This window comes from Schistocerca nitens, chromosome 10 (assembly GCF_023898315.1).
Source record: "Schistocerca nitens isolate TAMUIC-IGC-003100 chromosome 10, iqSchNite1.1, whole genome shotgun sequence".
In the NCBI taxonomy this organism is placed as follows: Eukaryota; Metazoa; Arthropoda; class Insecta; order Orthoptera; family Acrididae; genus Schistocerca; species Schistocerca nitens.
The window spans coordinates 153,428,869-153,454,442 of record NC_064623.1 but is presented as its reverse complement, the minus strand read 5'-3'; the positions used below and the strand labels follow the sequence as shown (position 1 = coordinate 153,454,442).

Sequence of the window (25,574 nt, the reverse complement as noted above, 5' to 3'; positions counted from 1 at the left end):
CGGCAACACAACTGGCAGTGTGCAAATAGGTGGACTTCACCCATTATTTGAGAATGATAGCACTTGGAGACTTTCAACAAAGTTTTCACATAATTTGAAACCTTTATGAAACTTTTTTGTCACTGACAACTTCCACAAAACGATAAAAAAGATTATTGTTTTCTACATTTTTGCTGTTCGTGCAGTCAAACTTCAGCATTAGCCGAGACATTTTAATTTGTTACTTCTTTATTACCAACTGTATTTGCAACACAGTTTGCAGACAGTATCCACATATACCACTGAAAGTACCTGCAAAATTATGTCACTGTACGACACATAGTTCAAGAGATATAACATCATAAACATTGAGAGGCATGAAAAACTAGCTTCTGCTTAAACTGGAATGTAAATTACCCAGTTTATTATCATCTTGTGTTTCATAATGAGAGCACTTAGCAACTTCCAACAAACTTTAAGTGTAATTTCAAACATTTCCCAAACTTTTTCTCACTTACATGCTTAAAGGCAAAATTTAATACATCAACTCATTTGTAAAGTAATATGTTTGAAGCTGTTTCACATGCTGGAGTTTGAGTCTTTAAAGAATCGGAGATTTACTGGTCTATCCTAATTCCTGTTGATAATACCCAGACATCTTATGTGTATTGCACCTAACATTTAATCAAATTTATATTATGTTTTATACACTCTTCACTAGCACGATTCATATACTTTGTTAAGTGTGTGAACGTAAAGTCTCAGTAATGTATGAAACAATACAATATATGTTACAAACAGGATGTCAGCGTGCCAACAATTTTGTCTGTTTCCCTGCTCTAGCATTAGGAATATTTTTACCCTATCGCTAATCTGCAAGGTGTACTTGTACCTGCACTTGGGTGTGGAAATGAGAGCTACTCACCTAAATGTAACAGCAGGTAGAGGGGAACCAGTGGCATGACACTCGAGGACAGCTTCCGAGTCTTTGCCTGACGCTACGGATATGTTATCGAAGCGGCCAATCCGCGGTCGCACGACGACAGTCACTTCGACGGTGGCAGTGGCAGTCCCAGCAGCATTCTTGGCTGTGCAACTGTAATTGGCTGCATCCTCTGGCCGCACCTGTCAATTTGTAAAAAAAATTATTTCTCACACACATACGCACGCGTGTGCGCCTGTGCCCCCACATGGTACCATCAGGATGCAACATATATGTGCAGAGGGGCGTTTGTGTGTGTGTGTGTGTGTGTGTGTGTGTGTGTGTGTGTGAGCGTGCGCATGTGCGCATACCTGCTGGCTTTCTTTCTGAAAGCCAACAAGTTTTCATCCTGAACATCCTGTTCTCTGTGTGTCCGCTGACGATTCAAAGCTTCCATTGTACGGTGTGTGGTTTGCTTTACACTCATACCACAAATATGATTTATGTTACATGTAGAGATTGGCGGTTGACTCTCAACATGGGCAAAAGTAACATACAAGATATGATCAAATAGTAACAGGATTTTTTTTATTTAGAGGGCTTTATACATCCAATTTACAAATTTTTTTAAAATCTTGTTAGGACACATATTCCGTATTATGAAGGATTGCTACTCACCATATAGTGGAGATGCTTAGCTGGAGATGGCACAACAAAAAGACCATCAAACAAGTAAGCTTTCAGACAAAAAGCCTTCCTCCAAATTAGACAAGAAACACACACAGGTGCGCGTGCAAGCACAACTCACACACACACATGATCACTGTCTCTGGGTGCTGAGGCCAGAGTCATAATATTGTCATTATTCCATTCTGATGTATGTTTGCATTTTCAGCAGCTTTGAATGCAGTACAACCCCAATTTCACGTTCCCGGAATTAACATTTTGCCGCCGTTTACGACATTTTTTATCACTTCCGTCAAATTTCCTATGTCCACAAAGTTAATTTGCACCCGATTTTGCATCAACATATTTATAATTTTCTCGTGATTTACACATTACAAAAAAGTGTTTGCGGAGAAAAAAAATGACGCTGGCATGATGTTGGCCAACCAGTAGTGTTTATAAATAGTATGTGGTTACGTTTCTTTACACCAGAGTACTGTACTCAGCAGATTTGAACAAGTAAACTTGTAACAGTTGCAACAATTCGTGCCGTGTCTCCCGCCGCTGCCAAGCTCTACTTGGCATTGTGGCTGATGGAAGTAACTAGTTTGTACAAATAAAGATATTATGACCAATCACAACAACCATTTTGAAACTGTCTCTACTGTTTATGTATTGCTCAAATGTTTTTACTTTTTAGTATAAACACAGCACTGGTTACACAAATTTTTCATGCTGAGCAAAATGTGTTTCAAGAATTTATTTATAGTCAAAGTGCAGTATTTATGTGTCTTCCCCCCCCCCCCCCACAAACAAACAATGTGTATGATAGTTTGCAAGAGTGGGGCTTTCTACATAACTGAGTAGGCACAGTACCTGATAACCTCAAAAATATGACTACAGGAAAGAGGCAGAACAACACATGCAAACACCACAGAAAATACTTTTCTACGTATTTGCCATTGACAACGAGAAAAAAAATTCTTGAAACCCACCATGCTAAGCATGAGAAAATACATAAGTAGTGGAGTATTTCAGTATTGAAATAATGAATGACAGCTGCAGGCTACATAATTTTTACAGCTTAAAACGTGATTTCCCATATGTTACATTTTCCAGGGTTTTACACCATTTTTTTGAAGTTCCTTCAAAAGCGTAAAAGCAGGGTTTCACTGTATTTAGTTTACTGTTGCAAGAGGTTATACATGTTTTAAAGGGTTCAGCGAATTTTTACTTCTGAAAAAGATGGAGTAAAGAACTTGCATTAAATTTTGCTTGGAATCAAGTGTTGCACCACATTCCAAATGGCTTTTGGGGATCTACTATGAGCAAGACAAGAGTTTACAAGGGGTAAAAAACTTTCAAAGAGGGTCAAGAAGACAAAAAGAATGACCACCCTGGACACTAGCACATCAATTATTGATGACAATGTGCAAGAAGTAAGGAAAATGTTTCTGAAAATCATCAAATCACCATCTGAGAAGTTGCTGATGATATCAGCATATCCTTTGACTCAAATCCAGCAATTTCTGGTATGTTTTGGGTATGAAATCCGTAGCAGCAAATTTTGTTAAGAAAATATTTAATTTTGTCCAAAAATGTCATCGCATAGACATCGCTCAGAAACTGCTGAATGAAGTTGACAATGATCCAGAACCACTAAGTAAGGTTATAACGAGTGGTAAAATCTGGGGTATAAGGATGTGATGTTGAAACCAAGGCCAAATCATCTCGACGAAAACGGCTGGAAGAGGAAACTTCTCACTGTTTTCTTCAGTTTCAATGGGATAGTACATCAGGAGTTCCTGCATTATGGTCGTACGGTCAATAAGGAATACTAACTGGACGTTACTCGCCATTTGTGTAAAGAAATCTGAAGAAAACGAGCAGAATTGTGGCAAAACCACTTGCGAAAATTGCATCATGGTAATGCACCTACTCATGTCTCACTGCTTGTCCTTGATCTGTATTAAAAATCTGGAAGTATGCATCTGGAGCAGTTTGAAGTGGAATAACTGTAGGACATTAATTGTAGGAAATGCAGTTCCCAGACTGAGATTCATTGGAAGCAATCTCAAGAATTGCAGTCCAACCATGAATAAAGTCGCTCACGAAACCTTTTTTCCACAAACACTTGAATGCTGCTTGTCAGTCTGGGACCTGTACCACATGGAACTGAGAGGGAAAAGGAAGAAGACCCAAAGCAGACCAGAATGTTTTGTCACAGGTTCACCTACGAAATGTAATGCTATGTGAGAGCCAGTGTGCATTACAGTGTGGTTTACTGTTAAAACCCTGGGAGTGTACGTCCCTAGAAGAGTCAATCAATATATTGCTCCCTCCTATATAACAATCATTCTTGCTGTGGACCCTTTGCGGCTGGAAAAGGAAGGAGAGGATGTGACACTGCTACACAATTTACTCTCCACTAAGCATCATATGGAGTCTTCTGGATCAAAGATATACTTGAAACCACAGCATGAACATTACTATTAATGGTGATGTAAGGAATTAAGATGTACTCTCAACAAAGAGCATCATAAATTCTCTCTCTCTTTTTGTATATTTGGACACGTGCATGCACACAAATGTTTATAATGGGAACATACAGTGTAACTCTGTGCACCGCCTGTATACACACCTCACGAATCCTGAGCTCCCCCAGCAACACGTCAGCAGACACGCGATCCCCGTCCTTGGTTAGGTCGCGAGCCGTGTCCACACGGATCCAAGTGTAGCGCGGAACGGGTTTCCCTGAAGCTGCGCACTTGGCCGTGAAGTCGGTGCCTTCGATTGCTTCCAGCTTTGGTGGCAAAGCACCCGACATTTGAGGTGGTGTGTGAACCTGCAGAAAAATACAGTAGTAGGAAATTAGAAGATCAGTACCCTGTACAACAAAGTAACACTTCTTTTCAGTTCCCCTACTATCCCACTATTTCCAGTCATTGCCATACATTCCGCTGCTAGTGGGTTTATTCATGTTACATTAAGAAATACAGCAATGAGTCACTTTTTATACAGCTTTATTAATATCGAGATACATTTCCGTCTTTGACCCATTTTCAATTCCCATAACACATTATTTCTTCGATATCATGTTTTTATTCACTACACCTTTTATTCTTGAACTTGTAGCTCCCCTGGTGCACTGAAAAGTGCAGGGTTTGTTATGTGACTAATTTATGAGTTTCTTAATATCGGAGAAAGTAAATAGCAGTCACTAGAGAGTATGTTGAACAGGCTATAACTGAATTTAACAAAAGATATTATTCATGTAATGGTCAAACACTTGCTACTAGGAACCTTTGGCGGAAGAAAGTCCTACCCATGAACAAAAAAGAAATCATTATTCCTTGAAATGAAACCTCGTAATGTGATGTAAAAAAATGTCTGCTGTTCATTTTACTGTATGAAATTTAGCAGCAACAGCAATATGCAGTTTGGAGTATTTGACAGGAACCATCTACAATAACAGCTAACTCGATGTATTGTAGTTAATAGCATGAAGGACACATCACATACAAATGCGAACAGTCGCGCGCGCGCGCGTGTGTGTGTGTGTGTGTGTGTGTGTGTGTGTGTGTGTGTGTGTGTGTGTGTGTGTGTGTTCGCAGGCGAATGACCCAACTGTTTATATTCTTTAATACCTTTACTTGCACGTCTGAAAGAAAAGACATTACTGACAAAAGACAGCCATATGAAATTAGTTCGAAATAAATTTTCACCTTGCAAATATCGTGGCATCAGCTGTATTGTGGGTAGGTACATTACTTACTGGAGAATCACGAAAATTTCTGCCAGACTGGGACTTTTCAAAACGGATTTTCCACTTACCACAAGTGGTCATCTTAACCACTTTGGCTATCCCTGTGTGCCTTCAGATCGACCCAAACTTCCACATGTCATACTGTCAAAAATGTGTGGAACTATGGTACAGCTATGTGTACCATGTGACATACAGAAGTTTTTGTCAGTCTGGAAGGCACGCACAGATAGCCGAAGGTGATAAGTGGGAAATTCAGGTATGAGTCCTAGTCCGGTGTAAATTTTCGTATGTCACCGATAGGTAGTATACCTACATGTAATACGGCAGATGCCAAGATATTCACATTCAGTGAATTTATTTTGAACTAATTAAGTACAGCTGTTGTTCGTCAGCCATGACTGTTCTTTCAAGTAAATATTACACACCAAGGGTGGCAAAAGAAAATAACACCATTGGTCAAGATTCCTTCTATTCTCATTCTCACTGGTGCGTGAATCCAGAGTACTGCTCAGAGCATCAAATCATGAATGTAGGGGACAATGGTATGAGAATGCAGGCAGTAGGACTTACAGCAGTTTGGGTCAGTCTGGGAGGTGTGTATAGATGTCCAAAGTGGTTACGGTGATTGCTCGTGATAAGCAGGAACTCACATGTGAGTCCCATTCTGGCACAAATTTTCATATCAACCAATGACATACAACAGAATAATAAATAAATAGCAAGATCAAATGACACAATTGCACGTAATGACTTATTTGACTTTCAGACATGATGGGAAAATGAATCTGAAGCCAACCATTCTCACATAACAGATTCAGAGGCAAGACGAGTCTTTACCTTTATATATTTCCACTTTCACCTGACAAACAATAGTATGTCAGTACACATCTAACTTCATTCTTTGCATCAGCAATGGGCAACACTGACACTTGTCGATACAAGGTCTCTTACCTCGACACGTATGGGGCGGAGTGCCATCTCCCCAGTCGCTATGACGATGGCGCGGCACGTATAAGTGCCGTCGTCCATCTCGGTCACATTCAGGATGGTGAGGCCGTCCTGTTCGACCACGTAGCGGTCGCCTGTCTCCACGATGTGGCCGTCGCGCATCCAGTTGACTATGGCAGGCGGGTTGGCCGAGACCCTGCAGCGGATCTTGAAAGTCTCATTCACTGTTGGGTACTGCTCCTCTGGCGCATCATCCCAGGTGATAGGCACTGCAAGGCAGAGGTGTAAATGCTTACTTTCCTGTAGATGGAAAATCTAGAGTACGACTTGATGAGTTCCATGTCCCAGCACACCTCACACAAATCAGTTTCTCGCCTGCAGTATGACAGAATTTCCTATCACACTGTTGTCTTTGCTAACTGAGTGAGGTTAAGTAGTAAATATTCCTTTATAAGCAATATCTAAAGCATTTTTAATCATTACACTTTGGAAATTTTTATTTGTTACATTATGTGTCGAACGAGCAGGGGTCAGAACAACACGGCTTCGTATATTTCATTGAGAGCGGGTCACTGTCATGTCAGTGTAGATTATATTGTGGAACTAGTCTCACAGATGTGAAATACTTACTGCCAAAAATAAGAAGTTTTTCAAAGAAATTAAGTTTATTATGGAGTTTCATTATCCTAGTGTCCGCCCCCGGTAGCTGAGTGGTCAGTGTGACAGAATGTCAATTCTAAGGGCCTGGGTTCGATTCCCGGCTGGGTCGGAGATTTTCTCCGCTCAGGGACTGGGTGTTGTGTTGTCCTAATCATCATCATTTCATCCCCATCGACGCGCAAGTCGCCGAAGTGGCGTCAAATCAAAAGACTTGCACCGAGCGAACGTTCTACCCGACGGGAGGCCCTTGCCACACGACATTATTATTATTATCCTAGTATTGATCTGTTCACTTTTGATGTAGTATCAATCGGTTCATTTTCGATTTTTCTAGTCATATGCTTTGAGTCTGTTCATTTATATTTTCAAGAAATCAAACAAGAATTTATCTCAAAAGTTTTTCTGGGATAACATTTTAAAATAATCATATTGAAAATCAAAATTTTTTGATAAGACTATTATCTTAAAAAACAGACATTTACATGTTTTAAACATCTATGATCTTTGTACCATCTCTGGTCATCATATATTGTGTGAAAAGTACCAGCTGTGCATTAGATTTGGATGGAGTGAGTACCAAGACTAAGGAATGGCTGCAAGAAATGTACTATATCAATCAAAACAAAATTTGTATGTGACGAGGAATTAATATGGTTCAATTCTTCATTTATTTCTGAAAATACAGAAACAACCAAAAGAATAGAACCAATCAAACTGAAGAAACTGTTTGACAATGGGCTACAATAAGAGTTACCATGTAACTAAAAAGTAATTGTACTGCTTGTTCTCAATCATATTTTAGTATGTGCAAAATAATTGGAATAGATGGCACTCAGCTGTTAACTGTTCATGGTTAGATATGAACGAGTAGGATACAACACCTTAGATGAAAAAAAAGCTATGGAAAATACCTGAGGCATTTTATCTTATACGTACTTGTAGATAAGCTGCACTTAGATTGTCTAGCACGTTTCTCAACATTAATTAATCAACTAGTCTGTCTGGGATTTACTGAGTTTAAGAAAGTTTGCGACTCAGTTTCAACAGAACGTATGTATAAACAGCGCTGACAAACATGGTGCTGATCCAAGATGTATATATTGAAGACATACAAATTGATCATAATTATGACGGCATGCTGAAAAGTAATAACTCCGAACTTTTTATGTGAAAACTTAAAGATTTTCAAATAAAGCAAACGTTACTAATATTCTACATCTTTATTCCTCGTGGCTACATATCTGAAGCCCTCTGCCACAAGAGTGCTCCAAACTATAGTGTGTAACACAACTATCTCAGTGTGTGAGAAACAGCATGCTGCAATCGAATTCAAACTGTTCACCCCCACATACAGCACCCTCTCCTGCAGCATGACAATACCAGACCACAGGTGAGTGTTGCGACATCTGCAACAGTCTGACACCTCGGGTTCACTGTCATCGATCGTCCTCCATACATTCCCAACTTTCCCCCATTCGATTATCGTCTGCTTCCAAAACTTAGAGAATCCCTTTGAAGACTTTGCTTTGATAGTGATGAAGTGGTACAAGCAAAGGTGAGGTTATGGCGTCGTAAAGCAAGTCAAACATTCTACAGTGACGATATAAGCACACTGATCTCTCATTGGGAGAAACGTGTTCATCGCCACGATGACTATGTTGAGAAATAAATATGTAGACATAAAGAATAAAGATGCAGAATCTTAATAACGTTGGTTTCATTTAAAAAAATTTTACGAGTTTTCACAGAAAAAATTTGGAGGAATTACTTTTCGGGACATCCTTGTATTAGCAAACACTGTAAATGGAAGTTATAGTGTTGTTCAATAAACCATGTTAAAAGTTTTTACATTCATAATGTCTCGTTCTAGAATTTAATCTTATGTTATTGTGTTAGCTTAATGGGTGACAAGCACACCAAACTAGTTTCACTGCTGCCACTCATGCTACCCAACTGTAAGAGGCAGGCAAGCTGGCATGTGTTAATATCGTCTACTGCAACAATGGAGGTGATGCGTGATGTAGCTTTGAAATTCTGCTTGTCTCTCAACAAATCTTCAGCTGAAGCCAATGCAGAATTAAAGAAGTCTACAGAGAGCCTGTTACATCCTACAGCACAGCTTGAGGATGGTTTAAGTTGTTTAAAGAGGGGAGACAATGAATTTCAGAGGAAAGTGGACCTGGCACTCCCATTACAGATCTTACAGAAGAAAGCATCAAAACTGCTGCTATCACTGCATGAGAGGATCGATGAGTAACCTTAGGAAACTTTCTGAAATAATGAAAATTTTATCGGGCACAACCCCAAAAGTTGGTGGACAGGCAAGATGCTGCACCAAGATAATACACAGCCACATATTTCAAGTGTATATACTGAATATCCTGCAAAAATCAATATGAAGTGCATCCCTCAGCCTCCCTAAAGTCTGAACTTAGCCCCATGCGGCTTTTTTCTATTCGCTAACCTGAAATAACACTTTCGTGTGAACCATTCTCTATCAGCAGAAGCTGTAGTAAAGGCTGCGGACAAGAATACAAAGACTTTCAACAAACTGTTTCCATCATGTCTCTGCATACTGGCAGAAATGCTGGGACAAGTACACGGCATTTAAAAAAAAAATACTTTACTAAACACTCCTCACATAGGGCATAACAGAACGAAAAATGTTTCAGTAAACATAGGCCCGCAAACAAGCTGTTTGGGAGAGAATTGTGAATGTGTTGTCATAGCTGTTTGGGAGATAATTGCAAATGTATTGTCACAGTTAGTAAATATTTAATTGAAAAGTAAATTTTTCAATTAAGACACCATTTAATTGGACTCAAATTGCATTTGTGGGCACCAGTAGCAAAAAGCTGATATCCTAAGGCAGACCACGATCAATAATGTTTAACCAATAACCATAGAAACAGAGCAAGGTAGCAGTTACCTCCTCAATGATTACTGCAAAGTGTATTCACACCTGATAGTAATAAAAGTGTTTCTCCACAATCCTTGCCTTTACATATGGGACCAGCTCATTACCTAACTGCTTCAGAAGTATTTGGTAACAATCTCCCCACAATTTCACTGTGAAAAACACACTTTCGGTCAACCACAGAGCACAATAATTTAAATTCTTCTCACATGTTCCATCAGGTCAAATTGTCAGTTCCTCATGAAATTTCAGGGAGGAGACACCATTTTCATGAAATTCACTATATATCATTTGTATTATTGGATACAGTACAGAAATATGTTTACCAACCCATTAAAATACAAAGAGGAAAGTTACAGCATCTAACTTCACAACACATCTTCAATGTACGCAGAGTGGAGGATTCCATGTCTCGCTAAAATGGAATCCACTGTATTCTACAGAAATTTGGTTTGTATTGTTCCTCTAAGCAGATTTCTCAGAGAAGGAAGAGGATATTTTTTATGCTAAATGGTGTGTCCTACTTTTTAGGAATGCTCGACAACTGCCGATTTGATGGGTTGGCAGAAACACATAACTTTCACTTTCAATCTCACGGCAATAGGCTACGACTGATGACAGAAGACACTACTCACTGATGGTGCGCACGTGGACGGACTTTGAGAGTCGCTCAGTATTGCTGTAGAGGGCGCTGCACGTATAGGTTCCCGTGTCTGCCTCGCGCAGCTCAGGGATCATCAGCGTCAGAACCTTCTCTCCGGGTGGTGGCAGCCAGTCCACGAAGATGTGTGGCTTCAGGAGGCTGCAGCGAAAGAGAGTTATACATTGTAATGTAATAATTTACAATAATAATAAAAGAACGAAAACTAGTATTACAAGCTTGAAATTAGGGAATATTAGTACTGTTCTCTCACAAAACAAATGGATTGTTCTAAAGAATGCAAGAAAATAAATAGGATAACCTATAGCGTAATAACCTATGTACAATTGGTGTGAAATATAACAATTAATTGAGCATATTAGTATGGAAACTGTCACTTTGGAGAATGGTGCTGCCTTTCCACCTTCAGCTGAATATTTGCTTGATTCAAATGGTGTTTATCAAAGCACATACATTTTAAATCTATAAATACTGAGTCCTATTTATAGTAGATTATTACCTGCCATGCAACTTTATACTGAACTTTCTATTTGCTATGTAACCAACAGAGCCTTTTGGCCCCTGAACCTAGACTTCCTTAGTTTTATGTTAAACAGGAACTTATTGATTATCTTACCGCCAGAGTAGACAACTCCATTCTGAGTACTGGGAAAGGGACAAAATCTACAGAAAATTGTTGTTGTCTCTTGCATTTTGACTGTGTATATTAAAGTTCATCTGGAACAGACTTTTATTATCAGCAACAAAAGCCAGTAGAGAGTAAATGTACTGGGCACTGATAGCTAGAATTGCAAGATCCTTAAAAGGACAGCTGCATGGTGTATGATTACATACACAATATTTTTACTGTTTGCTTCTGCTGAGTAAACTCTTTATATTTCTTTAGGTGCTGTGTCCCAGAAGACAGCTCCATAAAACAACAAGAAGTGAAAATATGTGCAATGTGAACACTCAACCATCTTTAGGTTAATACAAGTTGTTAATGGCATAGCACATCAAACTGAGTTTCATTAGTTAATTTGTAAGTTTCTTCCATTTTAACTTGTTATCCAACTGGACTCTAAGGAATTTTTCACTGACCTGTATCCACAAAGATGAATCTGTTCAATTTCAGAGAATCCCATCTGATATTCTGATATACACAAGAAGTCTGTTCAAATTTTTCCTTTTTTTCATATTTCAACATGGATATGGAGTGTACCCACGTATGAAAGTGAAGCATGGACGATAAATAGTTTGGACAAGAAGAGAATAGAAGCTTTCGAAATGTGGCGCTACAGAAGAATGCTGAAGATTAGATGGGTAGATCACATAACTAATGACGAGGTATTGAATAGAATTGGGGAGAAGAGGAATTTGTGGCACAACTTGAAGAAGGGATCGGTTGGTAGGACACGTACAGAGACATGAAGGGATCACCAATGTAGTGTTGGAGGGCAGTGTGGAGGATAAAAATCTTAGAGGGAGACCAAGAGATGAATACACTAAGCAGATTCAGAAGGATGTAGGTTGCAGTAGGTACTGGGAGATGAAGAAGCTTGCACAGGATACAGTAGCATGGAGAGCTGCATCAAAACAGTCTCTGGACTGAAGACCACAACAAAACAACAACAACAACAACATGGATATGAGAAGTTAACCTTTTTTGTTTAGAAGGCTTCTGATGTTTCGATGAAAGACATTAAAAGCATTTTCTTTAATGTTCTTGGCTATGTTCAAGAGCTGCAGTATTCTGTTATACTATTAGCTGTTTGAACTGTAACTATATTTATTCAATAGGTCTATCTTTGAGATGAATTTACTCTGAAAGAGGCTTTATGAACACATTGGATGTCACTGAAATATCATGGATACCGCTTTGGTCAGAACAGATGCTTCTGGTAATTAGCCATATAAAATTCCCTTTACCAGAAGCATTCACATGCAAACCCTGCTATGTATATTGTGATTAAGTGAGGGACATTGTATCAATCTCACCCATGTGTGAACTTCCCCTTCCCCTGTGGGATTTTCAGGAAGAAGACAGCTCTAACCCCCTTCTGCCATCCAGATTTAGGTCTTCCACAGTTTCCTTAATTGCTGAAGGCAAAGGCTGCGATGGTTCCAGCAAAAGGAGATGGCTGATTTCCTGCCCCAATTCGAGCTTGTGCTCCATCTCCAATGACCTCATTGTCAACATCATATTAAACTCTTAATTTTCCTTCCTTGAGTGATTTTCCAAGTTCTGTATTAACACCTTCAACAGAGTGCTTCATACAAAGCTTATCATAACTCTCAAACTATGATACGGTCTTCACACTAATGTCAGGAGTGTTTTCAGCGACATGCCTGATGTACAATTAATGCTACAGTCTCCACTGTTACTTGGACTCTCTTTTATTACTGTATGGTACTCTTTCAGTGATTCTTCCTGAAAGTGTCTAAGTCACTGAGCACTGCACTGGTTTAAAAGTACTTATTACATCATAATCACTTCCCCCGAGGGTTCTTAACTGATTACTACCCAGCAATAGGAACCCTCCTGTCTTTTTAAAACTTTTTTTCTCCACTCAGCTTGCACTTTACACTCAGTAGAATAATCCAGAACTTCCGGGGATACCTGAATGTTTTTGTCTTAAGTCTTCAAAGCATTGAAGCTAGTACTGGAGGTAGCTTGACTGAAACAATAAGACTTACAACGTCGCCTGCATCTTTTCACTGATTTCGAAGGCTTCACTGTAATCCAATCTTCTGGCCTAGACCTAACATTACTACTGCAGCTTGCAGCATACAAAACCGCAAACTCTTCTTGAGCCTTCAGCTCAAAGTTTCATGATAAGCTGCTCTTTTTCCAGTACCGTACAGCTGTAGTGACAATAACTGTATCTCCAGAAGTGGCACTCAAAATGGTTCAAATGGCTCTGAGCACTATGGGACTTAACTTCTGAGGTCATCAGTCCCCTAGAACTTAGAACTACTTAAACCTAACTAACCTAAGGACATCACACACATCCATGACCGAGGCAGGATTCGAACCTGGGACCGAAGCGGTCGCACGGCTCCAGACTGTAGCGTCTAGAACAGCTCGGCCAATCCGGCCAGCAAGTGGTACTCAGTGAGGTGGCGCAGTGGGCTCGCTTTTGGGAGGACGACGGTTCAAACCAGTGTCTGGCCATCCTGATTTAGGTTTTCCGTGATTTCCCTACATCACTTCTGGCAAATGCCAGGATGATTCCTTTGAAAGGGCAAGGCCGACTTTTTTCCCCATACTTCCCTAATTCCATGGGATCGATGACCGCGCTATTTGGTCCCCTCCCTCAAATCAACCGACCAGAAGTGGCTGGCATCATTCCTCATGTAGGCTGTACCACCCCACATGAAAATAACGTCAACATTCTTCACAATGACTCCCATTTCTGACGACTTGCAGCAGTCTGCGCATTTGTCTATTGTGACAGTCAAAATATTCGGTTAAAATGTCTGTTGTTCTGAACCAAATTTGTTGATACAATGATTAGGAGTGAGGATCGTCCAGCGACAATTACTTTACATAATTTAGAAGTACCGTATGTTTTTCGCTTCAGTACTTTGCGTCACGAAATTTGTGAGAGAAAATGAAAATTATTCACGAAAGATAATATTATTTACGAGAAAGAGTTAAAATTATTTACTAAATATTACGTTCACATTAATAAAAGAGGGTTATTTGATCTAATTTGTCGATTCGTGATCTTTTCACGATAAATGCAAATGTTTACTGCCACAAAAATGGAAGTTAGTCCACAGCCACTACACAATCGGGACAAATCGTAATACTGTCAATTAGATGACAGACAATTAATAGTTCTCTGAAATACTGAAGCTGCACAAAACTGGTAACTGCACAAATTTACTGATTTTCCGTAATACCGTATTATATATTATTATAACTTAGCTGTGGTATACAATAATGTTGCGATGTATTTTATCAGTATAAAAGTAACATCTTCTAGATACAGGTACGATAATATTTTTGTAGCCATAAATGCACTAAAATTAAACTTCTGCAACTACGAAATTGTAAACGGAAACGTCTACACTATTATCTAAGTAATCTGTAGGACACTAATGAGAGACTCCTCAAGTGCAACAATCACTTGAGATTGTCTAGGTTTCAGTATATACTAGACTGTGGTTTCAGAATGAAGTTATCTAATTCGTTGCAACGATATGAATAAGTAGATGCCTAATTTAAAATTCTGGTAATTTCCAAGAAGCACTGCCTATCGAACGCGGGGCCTCCAAACGATACATAATATCGAACGGCGAAATACATCGAACGCACTTGTGTCGCGGCGGAGATGTGTAAAGTATTTAGTGCGTTGCCAAGGGAGCATCGTGTAACGTTTAGCGTTGTGAATAGGAATGAGTGAAGCCGTTTGCAATCTCGAATCCTAGTACTCCTACCTGTCGAAACTTAATTTCTCTACTGTGTAGTGTTTTCTGTTAGAAACATGGACTGCTGCCAAATAACGATTTCAGGACAGGCGTGAACTGTCATGGACATAGCTGTGTGAAACTAAGTAAGAAAGGCGCCGATTCTGATTTCCCATTTCAACTGCACCATGCGCGGTGCCAGAAAGAGTCATCGATAAGGAAAAACACATGTTTCGACAATTGTAAGTTGACCGTCGAAAAGAGCATTATTTTAATTTCGTGATGGGTAAGAGACTATACCTTACAAGCGAACGCTTTCGAAAATGAGTTATCGACAAACATTTGTTTGAGACTACTACGTATTCTATAGAGAAGTCTGCTATGTAGTAGTCACGAATGACGGTGTCCCTGTCGTTGGACAAAACAACACATATTGGTCTTCGGAGGCATTATAAGGGAATCCTGGAAGTGCTTCACAGTTCGAGTATATTCGAGACCAAGAGAACTTTACTGTCTCTCATAAACCACTTAATCTCGCCAGGGACCAAAGTTATAACAGACGGCTTTAAGTCCTGAAACAACTTGAATAAAGAACTCCAAGATGATTTGTAAATCATTATGTGGAATTTGTCTCTTCGGACGCTTCCTCTGTCGCACACAGAAATCTGTCAAATCATCAATTAAAAGAGAATGCCGAACGGGAGACAGGGCCGAAGTGTACCTCTTCCTGTACCTCTGCTTCCACAGTCCGCGGTTGCGAGAGAAAATTCAATCTCCTGAGACTCTTTCAATATTTCCCAGAGACGTATCCCAAGTGTATCCGAGTTACGGGAAACAAGGACGTGCCTCACGAGTAAAGTAAGTGAAATGACTAGTTTTCTTTGTAATTAACGGTAACTTATTAAACGTTCTTATTTCGTCGTCGCTCACGTCACCACAAAATATAGTATTGATAACCGCCGCCACGAGAATCGCCACGACAATGTAGATCTTACTGTACCGGCGCGTTCGTTAGGCAACACTTCTTGGAAATTACCAAAATTTTTGTTACGTGCAAGGCAAGATATGAAGTCAGCGGCAGAAATATACCCAACGGGAAGTACCATTGGTTGTGACATATGAAGCACCTTTCTCTTCATAATCTTTGCAGACACTACGAGATAAATGGCCAACGACCTATATAGATTATATACCTCTTTGTGAAAAGTCAAATATTTGTGACAAGGAAGAATACGAATGTCATTCCTCCTCATTTCACTCGCAGCAGTGTAAGCCTGCCTAACTATATATTCGGAAAAAAAGGAACAGCCATATATTTATTTCGTGCTTAGTTTTGTAATAAGACGGAAATGTAAACACCTGATATTGGACAATATACTTGTATTACACTCATAAGAAAGTTACAGCATATGTCAACAACGCTAAAACGACGAAGGGAAAAAAGCCCTACATGTAACACGACGCGAACTTACATCCTGAAGTCTGCAATGCACGATTTTATATTCTGCAATCCACGATTTTATATACGCTAGGCTTTTATTATTATTATGTTTTCGGCTGCCGTCTTCTTTACCTTGCTTTCCCTCAAAGGATTGCGTCATAACTGACATTTTATGATAAAGGTGACGTGTTTGTGATACATCTTGAATGTGCCGTTGTCTTGAAATGGAAAACTGCAAGTTATTGTCAAAATTAATGGTGTCTGCTTTTCTCAAGTCCTAGAGTATGTACACTCCTGGAAATTGAAATAAGAACACCGTGAATTCATTGTCCCAGGAAGGGGAAACTTTATTGACACATTCCTGGGGTCAGATACATCACATGATCACACTGACAGAACCACAGGCACATAGACACAGGCAACAGAGCATGCACAATGTCGGCACTAGTACAGTGTGTATCCACCTTTCGCAGCAATGCAGGCTGCTATTCTCCCATGGAGACGATCGTAGAGATGCTGGATGTAGTCCTGTGGAACGGCTTGCCATGCCATTTCCACCTGGCGCCTCAGTTGGACCAGCGTTCGTGCTGGACGTGCAGACCGCGTGAGACGACGCTTCATCCAGTCCCAAACATGGACGCTTCATCCAGTCCCAAACATGCTCAATGGGGGACAGATCCGGAGATCTTGCTGGCCAGGGTAGTTGACTTACACCTTCTAGAGCACGTTGGGTGGCACGGGATACATGCGGACGTGCATTGTCCTGTTGGAACAGCAAGTTCCCTTGCCGGTCTAGGAATGGTAGAACGATGGGTTCGATGACGGTTTGGATGTACCGTGCACTATTCAGTGTCCCCTCGACGATCACCAGTGGTGTACGGCCAGTGTAGGAGATCGCTCCCCACACCATGATGCCGGGTGTTGGCCCTGTGTGCCTCGGTCGTATGCAGTCCTGATTGTGGCGCTCACCTGCACGGCGCCAAACACGCACACGACCATCATTGGCACCAAGGCAGAAGCGACTCTCATCGCTGAAGACGACACGTCTCCATTCGTCCCTCCATTCACGCCTGTCGCGACACCACTGGAGGCGGGCTGCACGATGTTGGGGCGTGAGCGGAAGACGGCCTAACGGTGTGCGGGACCGTAGCCCAGCTTCATGGAGACGGTTGCGAATGGTCCTCGCCGATACCCCAGGAGCAACAGTGTCCCTAATTTGCTGGGAAGTGGCGGTGCGGTCCCCTACGGCACTGCGTAGGATCCTACGGTCTTGGCGTGCATCCGTGCGTCGCTGCGGTCCGGTCCCAGGTCGACGGGCACGTGCACCTTCCGCCGACCACTGGCGACAACATCGATGTACTGTGGAGACCTCACGCCCCACATGTTGAGCAATTCGGCGGTACGTCCACCCGGCCTCCCGCATGCCCACTATACGCCCTCGCTCAAAGTCCGTCAACTGCACATACGGTTCACGTCCACGCTGTCGCGGCATGCTACCAGTGTTAAAGACTGCGATGGAGCTCCGTATGCCACGGCAAACTGGCTGACACTGACGGCGGCGGTGCACAAATGCTGCGCAGCTAGCGCCATTCGACGGCCAACACCGCGGTTCCTGGTGTGCCCGCTGTGCCGTGCGTGTGATCATTGCTTGTACAGCCTTCTCGCAGTGTCCGGAGCAAGTATGGTGGGTCTGACACACCAGTGTCAATGTGTTCTTTTTTCCATTTCCAGGAGTGTACATCTATAGAGTGAGCATAGTCAACTGCGCTTGTTCTCAACTTCAAACCGGAGCAGTCACATGATCTTGGAACGACGCTGCTTGCCTACAATTTGCGTTAATAGCGAAACTTGAATATTACACACATTCATCTTGTTTCATATACATTTCCGCAAGGTCGAGTTTTAGTAACAGCTATGGTGCAGTATTGTTGCTGCTGCGGATGTAAAGAGAAGTATGTGAAACGAGGACGTAGCTTTTCATAGGTATGCACAACCAATGTATAACTGTAAATGCCATATTGACATAAGGCATTTTATATGTTGAAAAATGTCGAGACGCGGTATTGTGAAGTCTTGTATTGTAGAGATAATTTCTGCTAGTTTATGGTCATTTGTTTACGAGACAAGTGCTACATAAATCTGAAAGTGAGTCTGAGTAAACTGCCAGTGAATGTATACAAACTGGTGCACGTCCATGCACAGATAATTTTGGAAATTTGTGGTAAGTTCCTGTGGGACCGAACGGCACACATGCCCGAGGGAGGATTCGAACCTCCGACGGTGGGAGCCGCGCGGACGGTGGGAAGGTGCCCAAGACCGAGCGGCTACCCTGCACGGGGTACACAGATTTTTTTTTTTATCGTATCCAAGACATCACCATTTTACAAAAAAAAATTTATATTACAATGCAAGAGAAGCAGTTATAATACAATAATACATGGATATAAGGTAAATTAACCACAATAATATAGAAAAGTATGTAACATATAATGATAAGCGCTAAGGATGCGAAACAGAGCGATTTTCATATCCCACGTGAAGCCCAATACACTGCAGCTTGAATAGCCTTGTCATTTGCTTCAAATAGGACTTGAGTCGAACACGGGTTGTTTAGTTTCCTGCAGACCAGTAGGTGTTGTGGGTCTTGCTGTTCTCCACACTCGCAGGGCTCGTCTGCACTGATGTAGCCCCATTTTTCCAAGTTTGCTCTGCATCTTGATACGCCTGTTCGTAGTCTATTCAGGGCTTTCCAGGTCCTATATGGGAGTTCAGAGCCAGCTGTGGGTTCTTCCCTGGGGCTATTCCCTGGTCTTCCTGGGTCCACATTGTACCACAGCTCTTCTCGTCGTGCTCTAGGCGATAAAAGAGTTGCTCCAGTTGTTCGTAGGAAACTCTTCCTCGATTTAAGTCGGCGAGGTTGAAGATTGTATCCGAACATTGGGTGCCTGGGATCTGTCTCCTGTTTATGTTTCTCGATTTCTGCGGCAGTCCTTCTTCTGATGTCTGGCGGGGCTATGCCCATGAGGTGGTACAGCTGCTTTGTGGGAGTTGGGCGGAGGCATCCTGTCACGATACGCCCAGTCTCATTCGATGCTATATTTACTTGTTCAGCGTGGGTGGAATTTTGCCAAACGGGTGCCGAGTACTCCGCAGTGGAGAAACATAAAGCTAAAGCTGACGTGCGGAGAACTGTAGGTTGCGCTCCCCATCTGCTATTTGTTAGCTTGCGGATGATGTTGTTCCTGGCACTCACTTTCATCTTTGTGGCCAAATAGTGTTCCTTGTAGGTGAGAGCACGGTCAAGTTTAATCCCAAGATATTTTGGTGTGTCGCAGTGAGATAGATGTTGTCCCTTCCAGCTTATGTTGAGTTTCCTCTTTGCTTCCTTATTACGTAGGTGAAAAGCACAGACCTGGGTTTGGCTTGAGGTGGTTATTATCATAATAGTCACCCAGCTTTTCAATCGCTAAAGTTAATTTACTTTCTACCTCCTCAAAGGTTTTTCCCTGGGTGGCAACGACTGTATCGTCCGCATAGATGAAGGAGCGAGCGTCCATGCTGATCGGTTGGTCATTGGTATAAATATTATACAGCAATGGGGCGAGGACGCTACCTTGAGGTAGGCCGTTTTTCTGGGTCCGCCATCGGCTCTTCTTCGACTGCAGCGTGACAAAATACCGTCTATTCTGCAACAGGCACTGGATGAATTGCGCCAGTCGGTAGTCTTTTGTGGTGTTATATATTTTTGATATTAACTTACTGTGGTTTATGGTGTCGTAAGCTGCTGTAAGGTCGATAAAGGCTCCACCTGTAATTTGTTTCCGCTCGTATCCATCTTCTATGTACTGTGTAAGGTTGAGGATTTGTCCACAGCATGACCTTCCTGGGCGGAATCCTGCTTGCTCTTTAATTATATTCTTGTCTACATGTTTTGAGATGCGGTTAAGGATCATTCTTTCTAAGACTTTATAGAGCTGGCAAAGCAGGGAGATAGGCCGAAAATTTTTAGGGTCTGTGGGGTTTTTTCCAGGTTTTGGTATAGCTACTATATTTGCCTTCCGCCAAGTCTTGGGGATTTTCATTTCAAGAACACATTTGTTCATCATATCTAGTAACCACCGTCTGGTAACAGGTCCGAACATTTTTATTTGTTCTGGGCGTAGATCATCTAGGCCAGCGGCTTTATTAATTTTCATTATGGAGATGGAATCTTCTTAATTCTCTCAGAGTAAAGGGGGTGCCTAGGTGGTCTTTTTCTTGAGTGCCTCTCTGTAGTTCCTTTCTTGGGTACTTCCTGTTGGTTTTACCATTAAGTAGAAGTTGATTTGCTATTTGATTTGGTGTGACCTTATACAAATTTTGTGTATTAGATGAGGGGTCATTATTGATGTTTTTAAGAAGTTGCCCGGCCTTTCGGCTATTCTGTTTCATGTCTAGGTTTGTGATTAGATTACACCATTTCATTGTTCTTGAGGCTGATATGGCCTGGAGGAGTTCTTCTCCCGCCATAGTTGTTTCCTCTGAAAAAGGGTTTTCCTCGAAGAGCTGTTGGTAATGTTCCAGAAGAACCTTTGAGTTTCCGTCAAGTCCAGGGATATAACTAGTTCTGCAGCCTCGGGGGATATTTCTTCGGGAGACAGTTTTAACTAATTCAATGAAAGTGTCATATTTTTCCGGGCTAGCATCAAGGTTCTGCACCTCTTTGTCAAGTTCTTCAGAGAATTTGTCCCATACGGCACGTTTAAAATTAAAACGTCTTTGGAAATGGGTGGTTGCTGGTTTAACAACTGCTTCAACCAGACATAATATAGCTCGGTGCTGTGCCTGGTTTGATGTGCTACGTTTTCGCTGACAAAGATGTTATCTGGATTGTATCCACGGTTCCACCTGCTGCTGTTGAAGGAATATGGAAATTTGGGGTCGTGTATTAATTTAAGGCCAGATGCATAAGTCAGACAAATTTCCTCGAATTCTAGCAGGTTCTCAAGCCTTGTGTGTATCTAAGTATCTTTGGGTGTGACGGTTTCCTATTGTGTCAGTGTAACGCAACTAATTAGAGCAGATTCGACAACATGATTCAGTGCAACAGAAAACTTATAAAATTATTGTTGGCTGGCACTTCTTTTATTATTCCAGAATTCGTGCACTGACCTTGTATTATTTATTTTTGTGCGTAGTGTATGGTTTTATCTGTTAAGATGGCGAAAAAATGTTATAGTTATTTTACTTGTCTACAAGAAGCAGAAACGTAGAAAGAAAAACCGAAAATAATCATGACAAGCATGTGGTGCAAATCGCTTACCATATTTACTGTAACAGTTTCATAGTTCCAAATGCATTGTTTTTTCGCGACGTTTCGGCGTCGTCTAAAGTATCATTATAACGTAATTCACAGAGATTCGACAATATGAATAAGTGCAACAGAAAAAGTAAAAAAAAAAAATTGAAACTAAAAAAATGTTGGCGGTCACTGCATATCTCGTTACCGAAAAAACGCAAATAAAGTGGAATCGGAGCTATGATTGTGTGGCGAAAATGTTGTCTGTAACGCTTATAGAAAGTTTCATGGTACTCTGAAGGTGATCTGCCTGTAGCAGCGAAGTATATCGCTCAAAATTCAAGTGCTACACGGGCTAAAATGCGCCGCCCCAGAATCAAATGACTCGAGCTGCAGGCAGTGGCGGATACATATGGCGGGCGCCCCCCCCCCCCCCCCTTTTCCGGGGCCACAGCATTGCCACCCGCGCCGCCTCCTGACATGGATTGTCCAATAGAGTAATTAACCAATTTGCCAGGAAGAATGGGCGCACAGAATTCATCATTTAAGGAAGAGAACCATAACTGTTAACTTTTTTATATCATAAGATGGCATTGTCTTCTGTATGTGTATAATGTTTAAATAAAACTTTCATAAACTTTGCATGTGACTTGATTATTTTTTATTACGGTAAAAGTAAAGGTAGCTCAAGATATATTCAGCGCTCCCTCCTTGAGGTCTTTCTGTATCCGCCACTCGCCACTAGCTGCATGAGATGTTGCGGACAGAATTCTCTGGGCATCCGAACGCTTACTCCTTAGATATCTATCTATGATATCAGGTCTAAGAAGGTACACCACTACGGTCTAATAGTCTCTGGCCCTAAACGGAAGTTGTATAATTCTTTCGTTAACGTACAGTGGCGAGGAAAAATATTTTGACACCTGCTTATTAGCTTGTTCGCGCGTCTTCGGAAAGAAATATGTCACTGATTCTTTGTATCACGGATCCGACAGTTTGTTGGTAGGTTTGTCGAGGTATGTGCCATTAGATGCGTACGCACAGGTCACGTAATAAGCGCAAATAATGGGCCGCGGATTCGGGTAAGCGGTGATGGCGCCCGATAATGACCCAGATGGATTCCATAGGACTTACATCAGGGTTCGAATCCTGCCTCGGGCATGGATGTGTGTGATGTCCTTAGGTTAGTTAGTTTTAAGTAGGCGAATTTGGTCGCCGAGACATCAAAGTTGACTTCACTATAATGCTCCTCAAAGCACTGTAGCACGGTTCTGGCTCCGAGACACGGACAACTATACAGCTGAAAGATGAGATCGCCGTCGGGGAATGAATACCGCTGGTCCCTTGCAAGTGCAGAATGCCTCCCGTAGCTCCCACCAGCATGTGTCCGTCGCACGCTGCACGTTTCGAGCCGCCTTCACCCCGATGGCGACGTTTGTGGAGACGATTATCGACCTAGTGCAACAAATATGTGATTCACCCGAAGAACCGACATGTTTCCATTGAGCGACGGCCGACTCCGACGGCCCGTGTCCAATGCAAATATAACTGGTGATGTCGTTTGGTCAACATGTGAACACGTAAAGGTAGTCCGCTGTGGAGCTCCACATTCAACAACGTACAATGAAGGTGTGCTCCGAAACACGCGTGTGCCCGCAATGTCACCAGGCGGCATCCATCGTCGCGGTGGGGCAGTGGTCATAATGTTTCGCTTATCGGTATATAATGCATGGCAAGCAGCGGTGTTTTTGTTGAAACATACTATTGTAATCAATAAAATATTAAGCTAGTACGTAATAGCAGATAAACAGAAGCTTTTAATGCAGTTCCTACGATTTTGTAGTATTTCGTTAATGTGTACTCTGACTCGGCCCACAATATTGAGGATTCTCTTTCTTGATGGAATCTAACAGAGCAAAATGAATAAAGGAATGACTTACCAGGGTACACGCAGTTCTATTGCATTGTTTAATGCAGCGCAGTGGAGCGGCCGGGATAACACTGAATGGGGGGTGCGGGTAAGCGAGCTTTTCGAAAAGAAAAAAAAATAATATGAACTCATAAACTGATTCATTTACTGAAAGTAAAAACAAAATACTTCTGACGTAATAAAAAATTACAATTGTGAAGTTTTCTGTGATATAATGTGCTTATAAACAGGGCTGTTATCATTACTGCGCAGTGCATTAAATAGTTGACTTTTCAATACTAAATTAAATATAAGTTTTCTAAATATTAGTGACTCCCTCGGACCTGCCATGGAGGGCAAAGCTTTTCGAAGGAGGCTTCAGTATTAGAGATAGACAGTCTGAGTTCTTTTTCTATGTTTAGCTGAAATTAAAATTTGGATTCAAAGCAGCCAACGCAGAAAATCCGGTTTCGCAAAGGTAGGATGTTGAAAATGGTAATACTGTAGGAAATGCTCTTGTTTTCAGTGCAGAAAACTCATCAATCCACCCTGCCAAAACTTCAAAAAGCTATTTATTACTAAGATGTCTTTTGACTTCGCCACTTGCCGTGAAGTCTACGAAGAAATCTTCTTCGGCAGTTGAGATGCCTTGGGGAGTATTTTCGCGCGTTCCCTGTAGGACAGGGAGGAATAGAGGGCCACCGATTCCGGTTTTATCATTGTAGCTAAACGGTGTTGCGAAATAGCTATCAATTTACTTGGTCTTCGTAATTTATATGTTTTGGCGTCAAAATGCTCAAAACAGAGAAGGGGGGGGGGGCATGTAAATCATGACTGCAAATTGGATCGCGAATACTCAAAGGCTGAGATATGCTGGTTTAATGATAATGGCACCCTCTTGGGTAAAATATCCAGGACGTAAAAAAGACCCCCAATCGGATCTCTAGGCTGGGGCTACCCAGCGGGGTGCTGTCACCAGACAAAACGTTTTCTGTAGATACTTGCCGAAATTGTAACATTGTGCAGAAGAACTCCTCCATAGCCGGGCCATGCCCGGTTGAGAAAGGAGGAGTAACATCTCGTTAAAAAACCTTGGTTCACCTGGCCCGGGTGATAGTACCTCGTGAGGGCCCCTTGCCAGGGATACGGTGAAGACCTCAACGGCAGCGAAGGCGGAGAAGATGGGCTTCAGTACGGCGGAGCTGGCGGAAGACGCACCTTTTCTCTTTGGGTACAAAAAGAGTACAAGTAGCGACTGAACTCCAGAGGGGCGGCTACAGACAGCGTCTGACTCATGGTGAGCGGCTGACTTTAGGCTGGGCATCCTACTGCCTATGTGGAAAGTAACGGGAAACTACCACATTACATTCCCAAGCAGTATATGGTATGTCTCTCTCTATGTGAAAGATTCCGGAGTTCAAACTTCCCCTCATTCGGATCTCCGGGAGGGGAACACATTGAGAGTAGACATATCTGAAAGGAAGAAAGGGGCAGTGAAAGGAGGAAAGATACAGATTGGAACATGGAATGTGAGGACACTTCTGCAAGCAGGGAAGCTAGAGAATGCAAAACAGGAGATGAAAAGGAACAGATTAGATGCCCCCGGTTTGTCTGAAATGAGATGGGGAGACAATGGGGAGATAGAAAGTGGAGACTATAAACTCTTTTACTCAGGGGAAATCAAGAGTGGTGAAAACGGAGTAGGAATATTGATAGGGCGAAAGTTGAAAAATAAGGTAATGAAGGTAAAATACATTGATGGAAGACTGATGATGATACGACTGAAGGGTATTAATACAGGTATATATGCCAACCAGCCAGCACAGAGATGAGGAAGTGGAAGAATATTATGAGAAAATACAAGAACTCATCGAGAAAGAAAATAGAAATGCCTGCATTATCATCATGGTGGACTGGAATGCAGTGGTGGGTGAAGGAAGAGATGAAGATACAGTAGGAAAATTTGGATTAGGAATAAGAAATGAGAGAGGTGAACGACTAATTAGTTTCTGTAAAGAAAATTCATTAGCAG

At 41.6% G+C, this 25,574-nt stretch overlaps 1 protein-coding gene across 4 annotated transcripts in view; it reads right to left on the bottom strand.

Annotated features, from left to right (window-relative positions):
- The window catches only part of LOC126210322 (fasciclin-2), a 998,930-nt gene that overhangs the window by 135,741 nt on the left and 837,615 nt on the right, over nt 1-25,574 (bottom strand). For all 4 annotated transcript variants that reach the window (XM_049939521.1, XM_049939522.1, XM_049939523.1 and 1 more), the window contains exons 4-7: nt 10,494-10,660; nt 6,285-6,550; nt 4,209-4,412; nt 905-1,104 (exon numbers count right to left, since the gene is read on the bottom strand). In XM_049939521.1, the coding sequence (XP_049795478.1) occupies nt 905-1,104; nt 4,209-4,412; nt 6,285-6,550; nt 10,494-10,660 (837 nt within the window). The remainder of the gene's footprint in view (nt 1-904; nt 1,105-4,208; nt 4,413-6,284; nt 6,551-10,493; nt 10,661-25,574) is intronic.